Source organism: Neodiprion pinetum, chromosome 6 (genome assembly GCF_021155775.2).
Source record: "Neodiprion pinetum isolate iyNeoPine1 chromosome 6, iyNeoPine1.2, whole genome shotgun sequence".
NCBI classification, from domain to species: Eukaryota; Metazoa; Arthropoda; class Insecta; order Hymenoptera; family Diprionidae; genus Neodiprion; species Neodiprion pinetum.
In genome coordinates, this window is record NC_060237.1 from 29,491,196 (window position 1) to 29,510,340 (window position 19,145).

At 37.8% G+C, this 19,145-nt stretch overlaps 4 protein-coding genes across 15 annotated transcripts in view; 3 read left to right on the forward strand and 1 right to left on the reverse strand.

The window, feature by feature from the left end:
* On the forward strand, window positions 1-6,363 carry LOC124220963 (cytoplasmic dynein 2 intermediate chain 1). 2 transcript variants are annotated; one of them, XM_046630456.2, is made up of 17 exons: window positions 3-238; window positions 669-1,472; window positions 1,543-1,659; window positions 1,748-1,926; window positions 2,184-2,337; window positions 2,416-2,556; window positions 2,672-2,812; window positions 2,898-3,206; window positions 3,302-3,474; window positions 3,585-3,691; window positions 3,787-3,899; window positions 3,970-4,121; window positions 4,246-4,394; window positions 4,473-4,531; window positions 4,709-4,863; window positions 4,946-5,078; window positions 5,198-6,363. In XM_046630456.2, the coding sequence occupies exons 1-17, from the start codon at window positions 227-229 to the stop codon at window positions 5,318-5,320; spliced, it is 3,021 nt and encodes a 1,006-aa protein (XP_046486412.1). In that variant the 5' UTR covers window positions 3-226; the 3' UTR covers window positions 5,321-6,363. The 2 variants fall into 2 exon arrangements, with proteins under 2 accessions (XP_068993271.1, XP_046486412.1); XM_069137170.1 differs by lacking the exons at window positions 4,246-4,394; window positions 4,946-5,078; window positions 5,198-6,363 and having other exon boundaries at window positions 1-238; window positions 4,709-4,847.
* On the reverse strand, window positions 6,185-13,899 carry Tsf3 (Transferrin 3). Of its 6 annotated transcripts, XM_069137171.1 has the most exons (17): window positions 13,636-13,897; window positions 13,188-13,271; window positions 12,609-13,091; window positions 10,908-11,016; window positions 10,672-10,805; window positions 10,431-10,564; window positions 10,172-10,316; window positions 9,909-10,066; window positions 9,704-9,825; window positions 9,476-9,627; window positions 9,144-9,390; window positions 8,919-9,067; window positions 8,644-8,814; window positions 8,409-8,507; window positions 8,203-8,318; window positions 7,974-8,129; window positions 6,185-6,370 (listed from the first exon to the last, which is right to left on the reverse strand). In XM_069137171.1, exons 3-17 carry the CDS (start codon window positions 12,673-12,675, stop codon window positions 6,185-6,187), a joined length of 2,145 nt encoding a protein of 714 aa, XP_068993272.1. In that variant the 5' UTR covers window positions 12,676-13,091; window positions 13,188-13,271; window positions 13,636-13,897. The 6 variants fall into 6 exon arrangements, 5 of the variants coding, with proteins under 5 accessions (XP_068993272.1, XP_068993273.1, XP_068993275.1 ...); XM_069137172.1 differs by having other exon boundaries at window positions 12,642-13,091; window positions 13,188-13,897; XM_069137174.1 differs by lacking the exons at window positions 12,609-13,091; window positions 13,636-13,897 and adding an exon at window positions 13,443-13,535.
* On the forward strand, window positions 6,427-10,115 carry LOC138191151 (isoaspartyl peptidase/L-asparaginase). 4 transcript variants are annotated; one of them, XM_069137178.1, is made up of 4 exons: window positions 6,427-7,353; window positions 7,447-8,532; window positions 8,877-9,081; window positions 9,208-10,115. In XM_069137178.1, the coding sequence occupies exons 1-2, from the start codon at window positions 6,616-6,618 to the stop codon at window positions 7,945-7,947; spliced, it is 1,239 nt and encodes a 412-aa protein (XP_068993279.1). In that variant the 5' UTR covers window positions 6,427-6,615; the 3' UTR covers window positions 7,948-8,532; window positions 8,877-9,081; window positions 9,208-10,115. The 4 variants fall into 4 exon arrangements, with proteins under 4 accessions (XP_068993279.1, XP_068993281.1, XP_068993282.1 ...); XM_069137180.1 differs by having other exon boundaries at window positions 7,453-8,532; XM_069137181.1 differs by having other exon boundaries at window positions 7,471-8,532.
* Window positions 12,744-19,145, forward strand: part of LOC124220967 (major facilitator superfamily domain-containing protein 6) — a 9,574-nt gene continuing 3,172 nt past the window's right edge. Inside the window, exons 1-6 of one of the 3 annotated variants that reach the window (XM_046630468.2) lie at window positions 12,744-13,096; window positions 13,183-13,293; window positions 17,622-17,692; window positions 17,765-18,066; window positions 18,172-18,568; window positions 18,878-19,065. In XM_046630468.2, coding sequence (XP_046486424.1) covers window positions 17,626-17,692; window positions 17,765-18,066; window positions 18,172-18,568; window positions 18,878-19,065 — 954 coding nt within the window. In that variant the 5' untranslated portion in view covers window positions 12,744-13,096; window positions 13,183-13,293; window positions 17,622-17,625. Of the gene's footprint in view, window positions 13,097-13,182; window positions 13,294-14,990; window positions 16,104-16,619; window positions 16,904-17,621; window positions 17,693-17,764; window positions 18,067-18,171; window positions 18,569-18,877; window positions 19,066-19,145 lie in introns of those variants that run through there. The other 2 variants (XM_046630467.2, XM_046630466.2) reach the window with 2 other exon arrangements.

The window sequence follows — 19,145 nt, forward strand, 5'->3', positions numbered from 1 at the left end:
TCTGTAGTGTGTCAACGGAAAAAGGGTTGCAAAAAAAGGCGTGTAAGCTCAGTGGGGTAGTTCTGACCTTTCTACCCCTATAGATCGGTAAAAGAAATCCCTAAGCTACCGAGGGAGCAGAATATGTATTGCAGTGATATGAGACCGTAGATGCACGGCAGTTTACAATTTACATCATGGCGACCTCACGACTGTCAAAACAAATCAATTAACCACTTACCACATAATGTCAAGCAAGGTGAGTAGACATAAATATATATTTTCGATCTATAACAAACACGTTGCTAATTGTTTGAAAAACATATACCACACTATGAATTGCTGTGACAATATTTTACCGAATAACCTCTCTTCCAATTTGAATATTTTATTCCAATGAACATTCATGGTGAAAATATACCTATATTGAGAAAATTATGGGGATAAGAATGTTAAAGTATTTTAACAACTCTCAATCATTTTTCTAAGCAATTCTCACAGTTGGATTTGCACGTATAATACAAATAAACTGATGTAATATATTAAACGGATTCTCATTGCTCTATATACTTATATCTGTAACACTGTGATTATAACAATAATAGTAATAATAATAACAATAACGATGCTTAGCCAGCGGTTAAAGTATTGTGGTTTGTATTATTTGTTTTTTTTTTTTCATTGACTAGGGCGCAATAAAGAAAACTGCCGGGTCGAGTACCGTATTAAAAACAAAGAACAGACAAGCAGGCGATGCATCTTCCGATGTCTTGGCGTCGCCCAACTCGAAAGACTCAAAACTTACGAAACTCAGAGATTCGAAGATACAAAAAACCCCACAGAACTCTTTTAACAAGCTGGCATCTAGCAGGATTAGTTCCATGGATAAGCCTGTTGGTTCTCAAACCAAATCAATCAGGCAAAATGGTCCTGGATCAACATCTATATCCAATACTGCTGCCAGCTCTCCGAGAACCGGAGCCCAGTTGACGAGGAGGACCACAACCTCGGGAGCAAAATTAGATAGGCAGAAAATAGAAGTAGAGAAAAGGCTGAAGAATGTTCCGCCAGCGGAACGGAATAAATCAAAAGAGATGGCGAGCAAAAGTTACTCGGAGAAAAGAGGATCAAGTTCGATATATTTGCCAAAAACGATTAGAAGCTCTAACGCTGCTACAACTAGAACGTCTAGTCAAGTTATTGCATCGAAAACCAGTTCGGTGTCTACTCGCGATAAGCAGAGAGAAGGAAAATCGGAGAGTCCTTATAAATCAGCTGAGAAGAAGCCTAGACGAACGTCAAGAGAACGCAAAAAATCCAGAACTCTTAGTCCTAGCGAAATAAAGATGTTACACCAGGCTATGAAGACTGATAAAGCAGCAAATGATAGTCTGTCAAAGAAAGACAATAACTTGGTAAAATCCCACGGAGAGCAAAATCGTACCGCGACAAACGACAATACTGATGATTATGAATACGAAGATGATTTTGAAGTAATTTAAAATTCTTCAACTGGTTATTCGTAACTTGGTCTAGTTTTTTGTAACATTTTTCTATTCATAGGATTACGAATCGGACTTTCAAGAGTGTACTGATAGCGAAGTGTCAAACGTTAGCGAGGAACAGGAAATTTCAGAGAGTCCTGAACCTGAACCAATTGAAATGCAAAGAGAAGAGCAGGTAATTTCAATAGATCGTGAATTACTTCCGATGATATAAATTTTTTTCTGTGCAGACATAAAATTACTGAAGATTTCCTTACTTACAGATAAAAACAATAAACAGTGCAGATGGACGACGGAGCGAAGAGGAGCATATGCTAGATTCTGGTCACTATGAACTCACAGAGGCTAGAAAACGAGCTGCACGCATAGAATCTATGTCAATGAATCAGTCGAAGGCACCACCATTGCCAGAATTAAGACAGCCCATAAACAAATCATATAGGTTCGCTATAGTTAAAATTAATTATCAAAAGTAATAAAGCTACTCACGAAAAACTGTGAACGGTTGCTTTATTTTAGTAGAGAGAGTATAAAAAATCGTATAATGTACACACTGCAATTTTTAATTATCATTTTTAGCACAAACGGTTTAAATATTATCGATTCTCGGTTAAGAAATGGTCTTACGTATAATATAATCAAAAAGCTTTATTATTTATTATTACTTTCGCTAAATAATATGAATATTCGTTCGGTCAGGCAAGAGAAGACACCCGAAAATAAGTCATTACCGCCATCGTCGACGGACGAAGGTTTTGAGGATGGGAGATCTGGAGATTTTGCTAAATCTCCACCCGTATCACAAATATCTTTCATCGATTTTCAAAAACCAAAAGACGAGAAAGTGCAAAAGGTGAGAATATATATTATTACGATATAATCTTAAAAAATCTACAAATTGACTAACAAATCTAATTTTGTTTAAATCTAGAAATTGCTGTCAAAATCAAAAAGAGGAGAAGAATTGTTGAACATGATCAAATTGGACAATGTCGAATGGTCTCTCATTGAATACACGCCTATAGCTTATGAAGATTTTATACTGAATTATGGACGATTAAATACTCAACAGGTATGAAAATTGAATAATTAAGTCTACGAAATTTTCACCAATGATTGAAACGTATTCTCTGTAAAATTTAGCTTAGTAAAAACCAATACTATGGTGCATTTAAACACTTCTGCAGATCTCTGTACAAACCAACGAAGATAATCCCGAAACAGAAACGCAAACCGAGAGTATCGAATTTATAAATAAATGGACCCAACATCCTATAACGTGTAGAAGAAATTTGAACAACAGTGAAGACGTGAAATTGTTTAAATTGGTAAAGTTTTGTTCAGTTTTATTAATCGTTCAACTCTGCTAATGATACTATTCAATACAGTAATGGTGAAATGTATCTTTTTCAGGAACAAATCGGTGTTGGCGAAGATACAGACTGTGATGAAACGAACACACCAATTGTACCGACTTACGATATCCTACAGCTGAATGAGTTTTTGAGTAAAGCAGGAAAAGTCGTGCTCTCGTTGTTAGAAGAAAAAAAAGTTGGAGGAAACGTACTTCGGTCTAATTCGCACGAGTTACCCTTCAGCGAAGGCTTCATTAAGCTTGCCGTTGATTCGGTATCTTTTCTAGTTGATAGAACAGTATCGCTCCTACATTACTCAGAGACTTTGAATAAGATGTTACTGTCAATACACGTTCTGAACAGTGAGGTAAAAACAAACATATTTTATACAAGCCATTGAATTTTTTTTTATCCTGTCAATCAAAATAATGTCAGGTTCTTAAGTTGACAAAATTATAACAGGGAATTGAAACTTCGAACAAGGAAGATTATCTAACCGACTGTTGCATCGGATGTGTTTGGAGTACCTCAGAACCATCGAGGCCAGTGAAACTCTTTTACTCATCTTGTTCTATAACAGCTTGCTGTTTTCACTCGACGAATTACAACGTCGTATTTGCAGGCCTAGAAGACGGGTATGTAAATTCAGTTTTATTAAAGTACCGATTAGTTGTACCAGATGTGGAAAGTTCAGTCCTAAAAATGCGCTAATGACTTTTCATTTCAATGTTTGATTGTTCAACAGGTCAATAAATCTGTGGGATCTTAGAGAAGATGCGATGTGGCATCAAAAAGTAACTGATAAGGTAAATGAGGTGGACTGGGTGTTGCGATCACCAACTTACACTACAGGTAAAGCAGAGAATTCTCGTAATTCATTTTAATTCGCACATTTTGCATATTCTGTGTAATGCGCATTTCCCCATAATTTTGACTGCTTGTTTCAGCCGACAGTGTCAGTGATAATTATCACAGTTCCGAAATTGTCGCTATTCGTGTTGTATCTTACATTGAAAAAGACACATCAAATGCAAGCAACAACAGACTTGCACCGATTCAGGTAAGTTTAACTATCCTCACGTTGAAAAAACTGTTCACTTTGGTAACAGTACGTGTGATGTAACTTTCAGATTTGCACTTTAGACGAAGAAGGAGAGTTAATTGTTTGGAGTGTATTATACACCATGGGAATTCGCACGGATGATTTAGGATTGGCTCACTGGGGCGACATTAGACTTCAGAAAACCCAACAGATTGCAATAAACACTAGAAGGGATAAACTGTAAGTGAAAGACTGGTTCCCCATTTATTACTAAAATTTCCTTCAATAGCTAGACCCTAAATAAATAAACAAAACTGGATTCTTTATCGCTGAATACCTAATTTCGTATCTCGATATATTTCAGGGAAAAGATTTACACCGGCTATTTTGATATGCATGTTGATAGCGTTGATACTAACAATCTATTTCTGGCTACTAATACCAATAGCATCTTGCATGCAACGTGTATTGGCAACAAAGTTGCACCCAACATTTACCGAGGGAATGAAATTGGTCAGTTACGCAATAATCTAATATTATCAATTTAGAGCAGTTTCAACATACTCATTTTTTACATGTGCTGAATTACAGAATTCTGTGGTGGTACTCGATGTATTGAAGGATGTCCTTTCAAACGATCGTACTTTCTGGTAAAAATTCACATGATTTTCGTTCGTGCACCTAGATTATTTAAACCTCATAATTTTATTAAAACTCATACTTACTTTAACGCTCGTTGGTATATCTTAAGGATATTTGCAAATAATTGAAAACGTAATGTCATTTTTCAATTATGTTACTTAAATATCAATTTTCAATTCCATTAGGTGGGCTGTGACGATGGCACTATACGACTTCATTCGCTGAAGATTGAGCGAGCTCTTTTGCAATTAATTGACGATGAATGTAAAAACCCAGTTAAATCTGTACAGTGGTCAAAATCCAAGCCGTTTACAATTTTCGTTTTAGACAGTGCCTCCAAGTGAGTTGATTATGTATCTACATTTATTCAGAGACCAGAACCTTTTTTTCATATTGCAAATCGTCCATTTCCTCAATTTTAGAATCCACATATGGAACCTGAGCAACAGTGATATATATCCTATGTATACCATTTCAACAAAGAAATGGGGATACGTAACAAGTATGCAATTATCCCCATGCAAAACTGATCACGATTTGATCAACCAATATTTGGTAAGTTGTAATTTATACTCTGTCAATAGTTTCGGAAGTTGTTTTATATATATGTGGAAATTATATTTAATTGACTTTAATAATATGGCTAAATTAATTTCGAATATCCTGAATTTTAGGCTCTTGGAACGGATAATGGTCGGATTGAGATTCATAAGTTGAAGAAGGATTTCTGCTACAGTCAAAGAAATGAATCCGACCAGGAGCTCGAAACGTTTTCAAGATATGTAGATATTTTGTAGTTGCTAGTCAAATTTTAACTCCAGGTACTGTACGATAGGTATGTTTTCAACAAAAACCGCCTCTTCTAATCTTTTATTTATTGAATCGATTTAGTCGATAGATCGATTTCAAATTATTCGCGAATATCAGGTACGTAAAATCGTTAGGAGTTGAGTGCAGAAAATCATGTTCGAATCACGCGTCGTTGCCGTCTGCAACGAATGTGATGGATAATTACTCAAATATAGTTTAGAATATATACATACGTATATGACAATCTTTATACCTAACGAATTGTAAGACTGGATATCGGCTAAACTTTAGAATGAATCTTTGATTTTTATTATTTAATTTATTGTAATTAGTGCAATGATAATGAAATATCATGTCTCGGGAATCGTAGGAATTGCGACAATTATGTACCGAACATATTCTTAAGTAAAAGTTATGTACTATAAAAAGTGGTCATAACATCGATTTATGCACGCTATGTCCGATAAACCGTGTTCCAATGATATGGGTCCAATATCAATCTTTGCAGTTCGCATATATCTATTTAAAATCTGATTAATGTTCTTTTATGAATTGTTGAATTCCCCATGTCGGGCCTGTGTAAAACACTAATGTAAAACAAAAATACTAATCACTGTTATACCTGCGAGTTCTACTAAGAGCTCCGAATATCACTCCGTCCATTAAGCACAGTTCTTAATACAAAAGCTGTAGATATTAGTTAAGAATAGCTGTAAAATAAAATCACGTTTATGATAAAAAAAAAAAAATAACCGATATTTTCGTAAACAGAATTTATTAATACAATTACAGCGCATGGAATATTTTATTCAATTCTTAAGCTGTCGTTGCCGTTTGAAATTTAATATAAATTATTGATTCATTACACGGTTTATAATGCTAAGTACAATACACATTAGACACAATTGCAAAAGGTCGAAATGCAATTTTCTGGCGCTACTTTGTGGTGGATTCGTTATCAAGTCTTCTATTATTTGTACATAACTTCTATCAAGATGGACATGACTGATGTCACTTTGCAGGTGTTGTGTTTGCTTCTGTATAAAACAGAAAAAAAGAAAAACGTAACTATGTGGATGGTAAAATGATAAACATTTGAAATCAGCTTTAAACATCTTTAATGACATGGCTGAAATGAGATGCAAGCTACAGACTTTTCGAGATCCTTTTCTTCAATCTAAATTCAATGACATTCATTTGAGAGTATAAAACAAAAAAAAATTATTCAAAATTAAACCTGAAAATTGTTATCTGAATTCGATTAAAAAAAGGCAAATTAACTATGTGTGACTTTTGTACATGGGTTAACAAAATCAAAGCTAAAGTAAAAACAGAGCAAGGTGCTTTCGATGGATTGGTAATACCACCAAGAAAAGACCCTGTCATCATTGTTCATGGTGGAGCTGGTAGAATTCCAAAAAAGAACCGAATCGCCATGCTGGAGGATGTGAAAACAGCAGCGATCAAGGCGTACACGAATTTGATAAGAGGTTCACATGTGCTTGATGCAGTGGAGGAAGCTATTTGCCACATGGAAAGTCAGAAGTACTTCAATTGTGCCTTCGGTGGTTCTTTAGATTACACTGGTGACGTTGTTATGGATGCAGGCATAACGGACAGTGGTTTTCAATTTGGATCTGTGGGTGCTGTTCGAGACATAGAACATCCCATAAGCTTGGCACGATTAGTTATGCACAATACGGATCACATTTTACTGGCAGAAAAAGGAGCGCAAAGCTTTGCTGTGGAATCACGGATGTCAATTCTGTCGCCAGGCTCGCTTATTCCCACTCCAACACCGTCTCCGTCTCTTAACTGGGAGAATGAAGAGGAAGAAGAACCACAAATTGACTCAACCACAAACATCGAAGCAAATCTTGCAGGAGATAAGAATCCTAAGTATGAGACCCTCGTGTTGAAACGCTTTCCACAGTGTAGTCCCTACTACGGTCAAATGATCGAAGAAAAATGCGAAACCCAACCAAATTTAGTCAACATTTTTGAACCAACTCTATTGGAGGTATGTAAATACTTTTATTGATAGACTTAGGATCTCATCAATGCCTTAAATGCTAAAGTATTCCTACATAACTTGATCTCAGTTAATTGTAAGTTGCAGTATTCTTTATTCAACAAGGTAGGAGGAGTAGGAGCGGTGGCATACGATAGAAAAGGAAGATTGGCTGCCGGTACTTCAACAGCAGGTAATCAAGGGAAACTGAATGGCTACATGAGTCCAGCTGCGACAGTGCCTGGCTGTGGAATATTTGCGGATCAAACAGGCTGCGTATCGATATCAGGTCACGACCAGACAATATATGCTTACGCACCAGCACGAATGTTTATCAAGAGATTAAATGCCGGTGAAATAATTGACGAAGCATTGAATATGGAACTTGACGAATTCCAAGACAGCATGTGCCAATCGAACATCGGCGCTATCGCTCTGAATTCTGATGGCAAGCCAGCCGTTTCCTTCAGAAGTCAACATTTTCTATGGGCCTACTGCGAACTTGGCTGGCTTTATTATGGATGGGAAAAGAATCAAGTGTTCTCAGAAAAAATTGAAGGACTCGACAGGCCCCTGGATTGTATGTGCGAGGGTGTTATATAATTCAAATGGATATTTGAGTTACTCACAGGAAAAATGATGCTGTGATTTCCATCGTAACTTCCATACAACAAGAAAGCCGGAGTCTGTCCATTGTATGTTTTTCCAAATAATTGATCCATCTCAAGTAACGTGGAGTATATTTCTTCAAATCTTATCGACGATATGTTTTGATTAACCATTACCTGAAATTAATCGTTATAAGGCATGTGGCTATGAAAGGAATGCTCTGTATGTTTATTATAAGCATCTACTCACTGAACCAAGCGTAGTCCAAGTGAGAAAACACGAATCTGGGTCTGATTCTTTGAAGCAAATTGGTTTGAAATCGCTACCTTTCAAACCATGAGCCCAAGTCTGTTGATTTTGATTTCCTAAACGTTTGGGAAGAATAGTTAACGTCAAAGTCAATATATAATTTCCATATTTCTAATTCCGTTTGACTGATATCCACGAAATCTTACCAGTGTTCTTCTTCACAGTATCTGGACTGATAAATGCAACATCCCCGCCTCCATTAACGAGGCACCTGAAAGCGCTTGTTTCATCTTTGTATTCCGCGCCTGTTCAAGCGTGCAAAATTTTGAGGTGAGATTGCTAGCAAATAAGTAACTGGTTGAATAAGTTCAATTCAGACGATATTCTGATTTATGTTGATGATGGTTTTCATGATTTATCGTAATAGACTGTCTGAATTACCTTCTTTGCATAGAGAATATAAATTCGAAGGAAATGTATGAATTTTGAAGGAGTTTTCTTTCAATCCCGGAACACAACTTTCTTTGAAAAAATTTGACACGGCTTTTATGTCTAACGGATCCCAGTTGCTTCCAGACATATTTCTCATTATTGATACGAATGCGTTCCATCCTGTTAAAATGTAAGACACTTTATGTTTTTTCTAATTTTTCATCACGATCACTTCGTTTCAGGTTAAACAGTCTGCCTCTATTGAAAATATTCGTGATATTCACCGATGGTTTGGTACCCAGTGAAACAGGCCTTCAATCCTCGGAGCTGCTCCAGATTGTTAATTTTTGAATCTCTTCTGACCACTGCCGCTACTTTGTTCACATCTTCTATCTTGTTTGTAAATACATGAACGACACGCTTCAACCCTTTCCTGGAGAAAAAAAGGTGAAATTAAGAATGATCATGTCGATTACTATTATATTATGTGCGAATCAAGTTCTCCTCACTGTTTAGCTACTAGTTCTTCGTCCGGTCTTATAACGAACAATTCGGCTTCTTGCTGTGTTACAGCTTCCATGCACGCCATCCTACTTGTACGTGCGATGCAAGATAAGTTTGGTTCATCGCCATAAACTGAAAGAGCTTGACGAAGCCACATACACTTTCTCTGTTCAACGTTTGACGAGACACACCATTGGATTGTTCGAGATGGCTTACAAGGAGTATGGGTATTGGCGCTCAGAAATCCAGGCACTTTTACAAAGTAAATAAAATTAGATCTTCATAATAGCTACGAACCTACACAGGGATCAACAAATAATCAATACAACTCGCTTACCTCTCCTCAAATAATCGCCTGGCGTTCCAGAATCGTCGCGATTTATCTGTGCCAAGTGATAGTTTTCTAAAAGTCTTACCAAAGCTCCATGCCATGGTACGTTCTGGGTATCTAGGGTCATCATGAGGTTGAAGACCTTCTCATTTTGATTACTAAAACCAGTAACAAAGAATATTGGTGAATTTGAATCAAGAAGTTTGGAAATAGTCTCAGAATACGTGTCGTTACCTGTTTGTCACGACAACTGGCCAAGGTTTTGCTATCCACGGACATGGTTCCTCGGTTTGCATTGACCGTGTTGTTCCATCATAGCATAAGTACCTGTAGTCGCCTTTGTTTATACCTTGTGTCTAAAAAATTACACCAATTGTCACAAGCGGAAATTAAAAATTAACTGTGAATACTCTGAGGAATGGAAAACTGTAAATATTACTCGAAAATATTCCTGTGCATCGGCTATTCGAACCCAAGCAACGTCACCAATGCCATCGGCCAGGCACATGACCGCTCCTATTCGCCCATGATATTTATCATCCGAATAACATCCCGCAGGATTGTCGCAAATAGCACAAAGGTTTCTGTACCGTGATTCTGTATTCGCATAAAAAATAAGTATCAAATATATTGCGCACAAGTTTAATTTCAGTGTTAATTGCACCTGTAAAACTTGACCTTACAAATATGGATTTCACTAACTTAATTTACTGTCCAGGTTCGTATCCGTTGTCCAAGGACCAGGCATGCAGGCAGCTCCGAAAAACTTTGATGCTGCTGCGACGCGATTCTCGATTAACGTCTTGTTCGGATCGCATTCTTTTTCAATAATAGTATTCTCAAAGTACTACGGAAATGAAAAATGAAAAAAAAATTAATTCTACATTCGTTATCACCTGGGAAGATTCATCCTCGATCTACGAATTTTTGCAAAGAAATATAATGCCCTTGTATAACTAACGGTAGCTAGTACTGGTGTCCAGTCAATGGCGGATTCATAACCAGGATGGCAAAATTTCTTTCCCCTAACATCTCTCAGATCTTGAATGCCCGAAGTGGTACGGAACAGTGCGATAATTTGATACTGGTACTTTTCTACAAAGTTATAATAACTTTTAATAGATAAATAACAATTTGCATGTTCACGCTTCAATAAGGTATTATGTAAAAATGAATATGTGTTGCGACGAACGATTCCTTACCTTCGGGGAAGAACTTTAACTCGTTTGTGACTAGAATATTAAATTCTCTCGACGATGCAGCTGCGGCTAAATCTTCGGGTCCCAAGACTGTTAGATCACTGAGCTCTTCACCAACTTTTCTAAGACAATCGAATCTACAGTATTCGATAATGATTAGTTTTTTTATACTAATTCGACGAACCGGAACAGTCGCTAATTTATTCCATATTTAAAGATATGAATCAATATTCACTTGCCTATCGTTTGTTATGACACATTTTACTCCACTCTCAGGCTTATCTAACATCGGACAGTTTTTCTTTATCCTATTGTCGGTGTGCTTCCCTGACACCATGCATAATCTTACTGAAAATTATGTAGAAAATAATGAAAAAAAAAAAAAAAAACATATGGGATCATTTGGCATATAATTATTTCAATAAATTATCCAACTCTTTGAAGGTAACACAGGTCTGAAGAAAATATTTTATCTCAGCTGCATGGGATGTTTTTGGTAAATATCATGTTCAAGTGTACGGAATTCAAAAATGACTTCCATTTCCCTCCATCACGTACAGTATTTTTGCAAAATACAATGTATTTGCATAAAAAAAAAAGCATAACAATGATGAAAAAACCATCATTTCATTATAGAGGACTAAACAATATTTCTTATAAAATTAAACAAACGATTTCGTCGTGAAATGTACTCAAAATTCCTCGTTCATGCTTTTTTTCTATGAAACCTTTTCTTCTTGTCTTTGTCACTTCTCCGAACACAGTTTCGCTTTTCATCTTCTGTTTGTATTTATTCTTGAGTCTGACTTCAATACATATTAAATTGAAGTAAAAAATCTTTTTCACAGGGTTTTTAGAATCAAATACACGATACCAGATTTCAAGTTAAACGGGAGTTTCACTCTAAATGAAACTACAAACACGAGTTCAGGAAAAAACTTGACGTGATGCGATGTTTTGAGTATTTTTCCCGGTTTCAGCGAGTGAATATTTATAAGAAATAGTATTAAATAAACGTGTAATTTTTTGTTAGCAGACCTGTGTAATTAGTTCTGCACAGCGAATGAAAGATTCGATTATCATAATTTGCCTGCATCTCTGCATGGGAGTAATATGAAAGATATTTAACAACGTGAAATCAGACTTCTCAATATCTCGCAACCGCAATCCATTCAAAATTGGGGTCAGTCGTATAATAAAAAACACTGCGAAGAGTTTTTAAATTACATACATACGAGAAACGGAAACCGCGATATTCGCGAACGTGAAATTGTCATTGAACCGCGTCGGACTGAATTAAAAGTAGCGATAAAACTTCCGGCGTGCAAGGATATTCGGTGTATTGTTAATTACAGGCTGAAAAAATGTTCAATCTTTCTCTTCCATGTTTCGTTTCTTCCATATAGGCATACTACCGGATGTAACAAAATATATGCAAATGATGTCAGTGCAATGCAACGTTATAGCTGGAAGCTCTACATAATTATCGATAAGAAACACCGAGATAAACACGCTCGCCGTATTCACGCATCTTCTATCACTTACTAATTTATTTATTAATTCATCGTTCGCGCGTTCAGATTTAGGAAAAGGACGCTGCTGCATACGGATGTCGAGGAAAGGATTAATTTCCTGTTGATGGCATGAAAAATAAAAAAAGAAAAAAAAAACAACATGCCCAGATAAGAGAAGACCTTACACTGCCCAGCAAGAACGATTCCGAAAAATTATTAAACGTGCAAACCGGCACTGCCAGTTTCGCAAGAATGCGCTGTAAATTCGTCAGTCTAAGGACAGCCGGTTAACTGTGTTTACTATGCGTGTCGAGCGCATCCTTTCATGGCACATATGTATCTTGCATAAATACATATATGCGTACAGATTATTTGCACATGCCGATTATGTCGACGCATTACACAGACATGTACGTTCAACTGTACCTTTACGTTTATTATACGCATAACTGTACACACTTGTAATTATGATCACACCAGTCAACCTTGCCATTTGCCATACAAGATTCTAGCAAAAGTCAGAAGTTTACTGGCGTATTTATAGCCAGGTTTCTACATGTACCTATGCAAACATGCGCGGTACTAGTGACAGTTGTAATTCGGGCTTTCAATCGTGCGTTTTTTAAATTGACGTAATATTATTTACGATCTTTTCCGGTATACTTTTTCCTCGGGACCTGTTGATCAGGTATTCTGCAAATCTGAGAACGCAGTTTTTCAATGAATCTGTAACGGCTACAGGAAAAACCCTGAGCTATAAATACAGCCACTACATTCTGTCGGTCACTTATTGTTAGTCATTTGCGACGTTGAATCAGTGATATCCAAAGGTCGGCCGCGTTCCTATGTACTTGTATTGAAACGCCCCTGTGTTTACGCCGTCCGAATTACCGCCTGGCTGCAGACACACTTCGGTAATATTAAAAAATAGGATATTTACTCCCATTCATTTAATTTACACCTCTAGTCGTGATATATTCTTTAATCTTTCGAATTCCAGCTTACATTTGTCGTCGGCGTTGACGGAACCGTGGTTCAAAAGCAGAGCCAGAAGAGCGAAGAAAGCCTGCAGTAGTAGCGAGCTCAGCCCTTTCATCATGAAATAAGAATGGTACAATTCAATATAATTTTATATCCTCCTCTCGTCTTCTTCGCAGATTGACCCCCGACAACTTAGGAATTATAGATAAGCGTGAACTGTTATTATCAGAACGAACAATAACACCGAGTAAACTTATATCACAGAAAAACCACTTTTACCGCCGGTCCGAGTTAGCTCCGTGATTTTATTGTTGTGGGTATAATTCTTTGAACGTGCGCTGCGAAAGGCGGCCAGTGTAGGCACGTAAAACTGATTAGTCAACGGTTATAATCACCGCGCATGCAATGATATATAGTGTCACGTGTGAGTTCAACGCGGTTGTGAAAATTTGCATGTCCCTATTATACGTACTTACGTATGCCACCAATTAACGCGTTAACATTTTATTCGAGAAAATTTCTTTGGCGCCATTCAGTCGGATAATTAAGCCGGCCCTAATCACGAGGGTGATCGCTAATTCCTTCCGGGTAAAACGAGCGATGCGTTGCCATAGAAAGACCGTTTGACTGATGAAAATTGACTGAATAATCGCCGATTAAATTGCAAAACAAACCGCGATACGTCCTACCGCAATCTCCACTCGCAGAGGCTGACCGAACGACTAACCAACCGATGAGCCAACAGACTAGACCCCCAGGCAGATACAAGCTTATGTGTGTACAGTTCTCAGACTCGATTGGGCGAAAGAATTCTGGCTGAACTTGAACGCAATGCGGCCTGGACGTCAAATTCGTCGCCCATTGGCAGAGATTTTTAATAAAATACCTCTCACTCTCTGTATAACTCTACCTGATCTTTTTAGTTTCGTACGCTCTGATCGTCATTCACTTGGACTTGTTAAATCGATTACTTTTTATATTTACTTTCTTATCTCCGCATTCCGGTAGAAAAATTATAAAGGCATATTATTAGTCATATGTCGATGAAGTAGAATTGCTTATGTTTTGTTACTTCGGATAGAGATTATTGTTCAGCTTGCGATGGGAGAATGTGGAGGCATAGTTTAGTTGAGAAGCGATTCGTTGGAAGGAGACGATTACGCACGCTAGATTCCATGTATTCCATACGGCGTTTTGTTCTTTTGTGCTTAATTAAGTCTCGACTGGGTGAATTTTTTGCAACGATGTTGACGCCAATGCAGTTTCTTTCTGATTCAAGCACGCGTTAATTAGGTTCGTACATAGATAACCGTTATAATTATTCCGTCGAGGGGCATGGATGAAGGAATTTTGCCCTTGCCCGCACATCATTCGATTAATTTAATGCTGCACCCCGCAATGAACTATTCCATTCTCGATAACGATAACAATAATTAAAACGTATTTATCCTTGTAACTCTCATTGGTATTCCGAAACTTTACGATTTGTTTTTGTTTTTTTCAATTTTTATCCGATTCACACGTTCGGCAAATAAGTTTTAAGTTCCTAACGGCATTGTGTACCGAACATATTATATGTATGTATATTCCATAAGCTAGTGCGGTGATAATTAAGTTGTATATCTCGTAACAGATATATTCATTATTTTCTGTGAAAACTATTCAACACTGTAAGATCCTGCTTGATAAATACAGCTGAATTCGTAAACAGTATTTTCGTGAGCAAATAATCCGGTTCAATTCAAAATCGTACAAACAAAGTACAGAAATAAATTACACAGTTCTTTGTGCAATAGAGTCGTATTATTTAACATCCTACAATTATGATGGTGTTTAGGTAATACATACTACGTACATGGTTATATATCTATCTATAAATAAATGACATAGTACAGAATAACGGTACAAGTTGTAAGCGTGTAATACGTGCAATTGCCGCACAGTCATCACTCGTTATAAGGATCTCTCTAATTGTAAGCTCGACGACAGTGCTTTCAAAGTTCAAAACCGTGTTGTCCAATCGTACATCTCGCGTATGTAGTTCACACCTGAGTTGAATACATCACCGATTCGACACACACTTAGGTATATGCGATATCCGGTAGTAGTAGTTAGTAGTAGTAGCAGCAGTAATAGCAGTAGTAGTAAGTAGTTGAGCGAGCCGTATCATTTACAGCATATCACAGTAGCTCCGGTTAATCTGCGCTCATAAATACACGGTTCATTTGCACAAATGTCTAGATAAAAGAGCATTTGTCACGATATCAGGTTGGAGTTAAACGTGGATTACAATTGTACATCTCTAGTCAATTTTCAAAGATCGGGGAAAACTCGGTGATAAAAACTTTATAGCTCTTGAAGAGCACGCTACCTAACCCAGTGCGTTGCAGTCGTCAAAGCTGCGAAGAATCTATTCCGACGCTACTCCCACTCGGAATAATAATTCTGATTAAAAATCTCTCGGCATCTCGAGAATCTCACACACGCAATTGGAACTTCGTGAGAGTTCGGAGCTCTTCGGTAATCCTCGGTACGTGTTTTCGGTGTTCGAACGAATCTGCCGCGTGTGGCTGACATTTGTCGCAGTGTGACCGTCGTAGCCTCTGTTTAGGCGTAGAGCGAACACTTGTAACTCAGGGTCTTGTGTAAACATTGGTGCAAACCGCTGGGAACACGATTGTTTTACGGATGCACGTGATGGTGGTGACATAGCGATGAGATAAACCTTCTCCCAATATTAAACGGGAATTTAAAGCGCTTGAAAGCTCGAAATTGCTCTGCGCGTGCCCTGCAGTGTATTGGATCACAATTGTGCCTTATTAGAATGCGTTTCGTGGCGCCAGAATTGAACTCCATCCAGTGTCACCGTCAAGCCAGTCACTCCCTGCAGGATCTCGACTGCTCTACAGCTACGGGGAATCGGGAATCAGAAAATTGACGGTGAGTTTGACTTTTACTCGTAGCCGTCATTGTTCAGCAAAGTTTTCACTGCTTGGGTGAAAGTTTTGGAAAATTTTTGGCTGAATATTTTTGCTGTGGTTATAACCGTGGTTCTCTATTTGATCTTGTTTTCCATCGAGATCGAGGATTTGCATATTACAATTTTTATACGCAATTTACTCAGTGGCGAGTCTTTCTAACAGTAACTTTGCGTATGGATAGGATGCGACGAAGCTGAAGCTAGCAGGTAAAGTTAGCAGGCGAACATGTTAAACTTTTTGGAATTAGAAAAATTCACTTGAGTTTTATCCTCATAAGTCTATAAAAGTAACGGGGATTCAAGGTACTTCACAAAATTTGTATTTTTGGACTTCATTATTTTATTCGAATGAACATTAAAACATTTGCCTGCAAATTATGGCTGCTAGCTTCAGTTTCATTAAGATGTCCATTTGCACCTAGTATAAATATTATTTAACATTTAACAATGATCTGAAGGTCGATGGCCATTGCCCCGTACGTATTATCTTATCACGATAATTCGATTGCGCGCATGTGTATTAAGACGAAAGAACACACGCACAGTGGATATTATGATGTGAAATTTTTCAAGTTATCAGTAACAATGCGATTCCCCTACTCGGAAAATTACATCCCGTGCAGTGAGGCAATGAACACGTTTTGCGATAATTTTAAAAATTGAAGACAGACAACCGAGCCACTGAAGGCCAGATTTTAATATGCTGTGTGCACTTGACTTCAAATTCGCGCCAATAATCTACATCTTCGAGACGCTGCATGTAAGTTTTTTCAGTCGAACTGTACTCAATAGGGTGAAGTAAACTTTCTCGCTGCTACCTGAAGTCACATAAGTACCATCCGTAGACAAAATTTTTAACAAACCTTGTAATTCGGGTCTCAGTTGAGTACTGAAAGGTAAGGAAATCTCGTTCTTGTTACTTGTGTAAGTCATGCATACTCTCGTTCTTCTTAACATCACTAGACGCAACGAGCATCACTTGAGGCAAGTTGATACCAATTGTGCCTAACTTTTTTCTGCTGTATTGTAAGTGATTGGAGAACGGTCAGGCATTAGGGTAGACCGAGGTTGAATAGCTACCCTGAGAAAAAAGAGGAAATATAATTCTACATCATTTTTTACTTGATAATCTCCAGAATACACACACCGTCACTTTTACTCGATGAAATGCTAAAAAGTCAATCGAAACCGCGTGAAATGGACACCACAAATTTTATACAAGAGACGTGAAATTAAACTATCGTTATTACTGATATACTTATTTCGTCACTCACTTTTATAAAAAATCAATAAAAATTACTAATTATAAGGAATAAACCGAAACTTAGATTCAATGTTGTGTTGAAAATAGATGAAAACAAATAAATGAAAGTATAAAGCATCAGGCGTAGGTTGAGATGAAATTAAAGATTATCATTTCGGCATAGTGACATTTAATTTCATTACCAATTTAATGTCATTATGGGAATATATTACAGGAAAATGGCCAGGTTTAAGTTGAATTACAGTCAGCTGCCGGTGAAGGCGCACTTCTTCTTCTTCATGGCCGGTACGTAAAATCGGATAAGTATGTGATCGTGATCGATAGCCATTTTTAAAATCCTCTGGTGTTCTGTTTCAGCGATGGGACCGATCTTACCGTTTCTACCGGTTTACGGAAAACAGTTAGGTGTATCGCCGGTAGTGATGGGCAGCATAACTGCTATTCTGCCGATTTTGTTTATGATAGCAAAGCCGATGTTTGGTCTGCTCGTTGACTACTTCCGCTCTTGCCGGAAGGTACTCTTCATCGCTCTGCTTGCAGCGACCAGCTTGGCTTTCATGTTTCTACATTTCCTCCCTAGCCTACCGGGGCCCATTTTACCCGAAGATCATGCTTTCCGGGGAGTTTCCTGTTCGACAATGGACGCATGCAATTTCCAGGTTTACGACAAGCGAATACCATTACACTTACGATTAAATCTCGTCCTATAATCCCGACTTTTAAGTACCTGCATACTCATCGGACCAAGTTTTGGTATATTCCAGGAAATCGAAATACCAGAGACCTGTTTTTCCGGACGAATTATCAACTGCAACTGGACTTGTTCAGACAGTTTCAGTTTCACTCAGCCGATCTACTTCGCCGGCGATCACAGAGGGAATTTATCCCGAAGTTCAACCTGTTTGGCAAGTAAACGGGTCAATGTTGATTATATTAGTTCCGAACGTCAGAACGAAACGAAAATTGATTGCACTACGATCGAAAATTTCGATCGCGACATTTGTAACGTAACTTGCGAACGACTGGAGGAGAATCTCGAGTTGTCAAGCTGTCTTTACACCTCGGCAACGTTTTGGGGATTCGTGCTTCTCATGTCCCTCGGGAATATCGGCTTCAACATCTCCAACTGCGTCAGCGATGCAATCTGCTTTGACGTTCTCGGCAAGTTTTTTTTTCTTCTTCTTTTATGATTTTATATTACGCACGAACTCGCAGCTATTGCACATGTTTGTTCGATGATTGCAATGATATATTAATCAAACTAAGCGTGATGTTCGTAACGTTAGTAAAACATTCAAGTCGTAGAGCTGCAGCAACTGCACATATCATGTGACAAACACCAGTGTACCTACAGTGTTTCTTTCTTCCAGTATTTAGATTTGACAAAACGCGGGAATAATTATTATACCTAACGTTGAAATACGGATCTCACGTTTCCTTATGCACGCGTTTCTTTTCTTTTTTTTATAGGGGATGACGGACAGATGGGATATGGAAGGCAAAGGGTATGGGGAACGATTGGATTTGGTGTCGCAGCGTTTCTCGCTGGATTTGCCGTGGATGCGTGGTCTCAGGGTCAGACCAAAGTTTACACACCCGCCTTTATCCTCATTTTTATTTTCACCTGCTTGGACCTTGCTTGCTGTGTCAAGTTGGAGGTGAGTTTTGTGGCGAATAACTAAATTATCTAACTAACAGACCGAATTTCAGCTCCTTGTTACAGAAATAGACTTTTAAT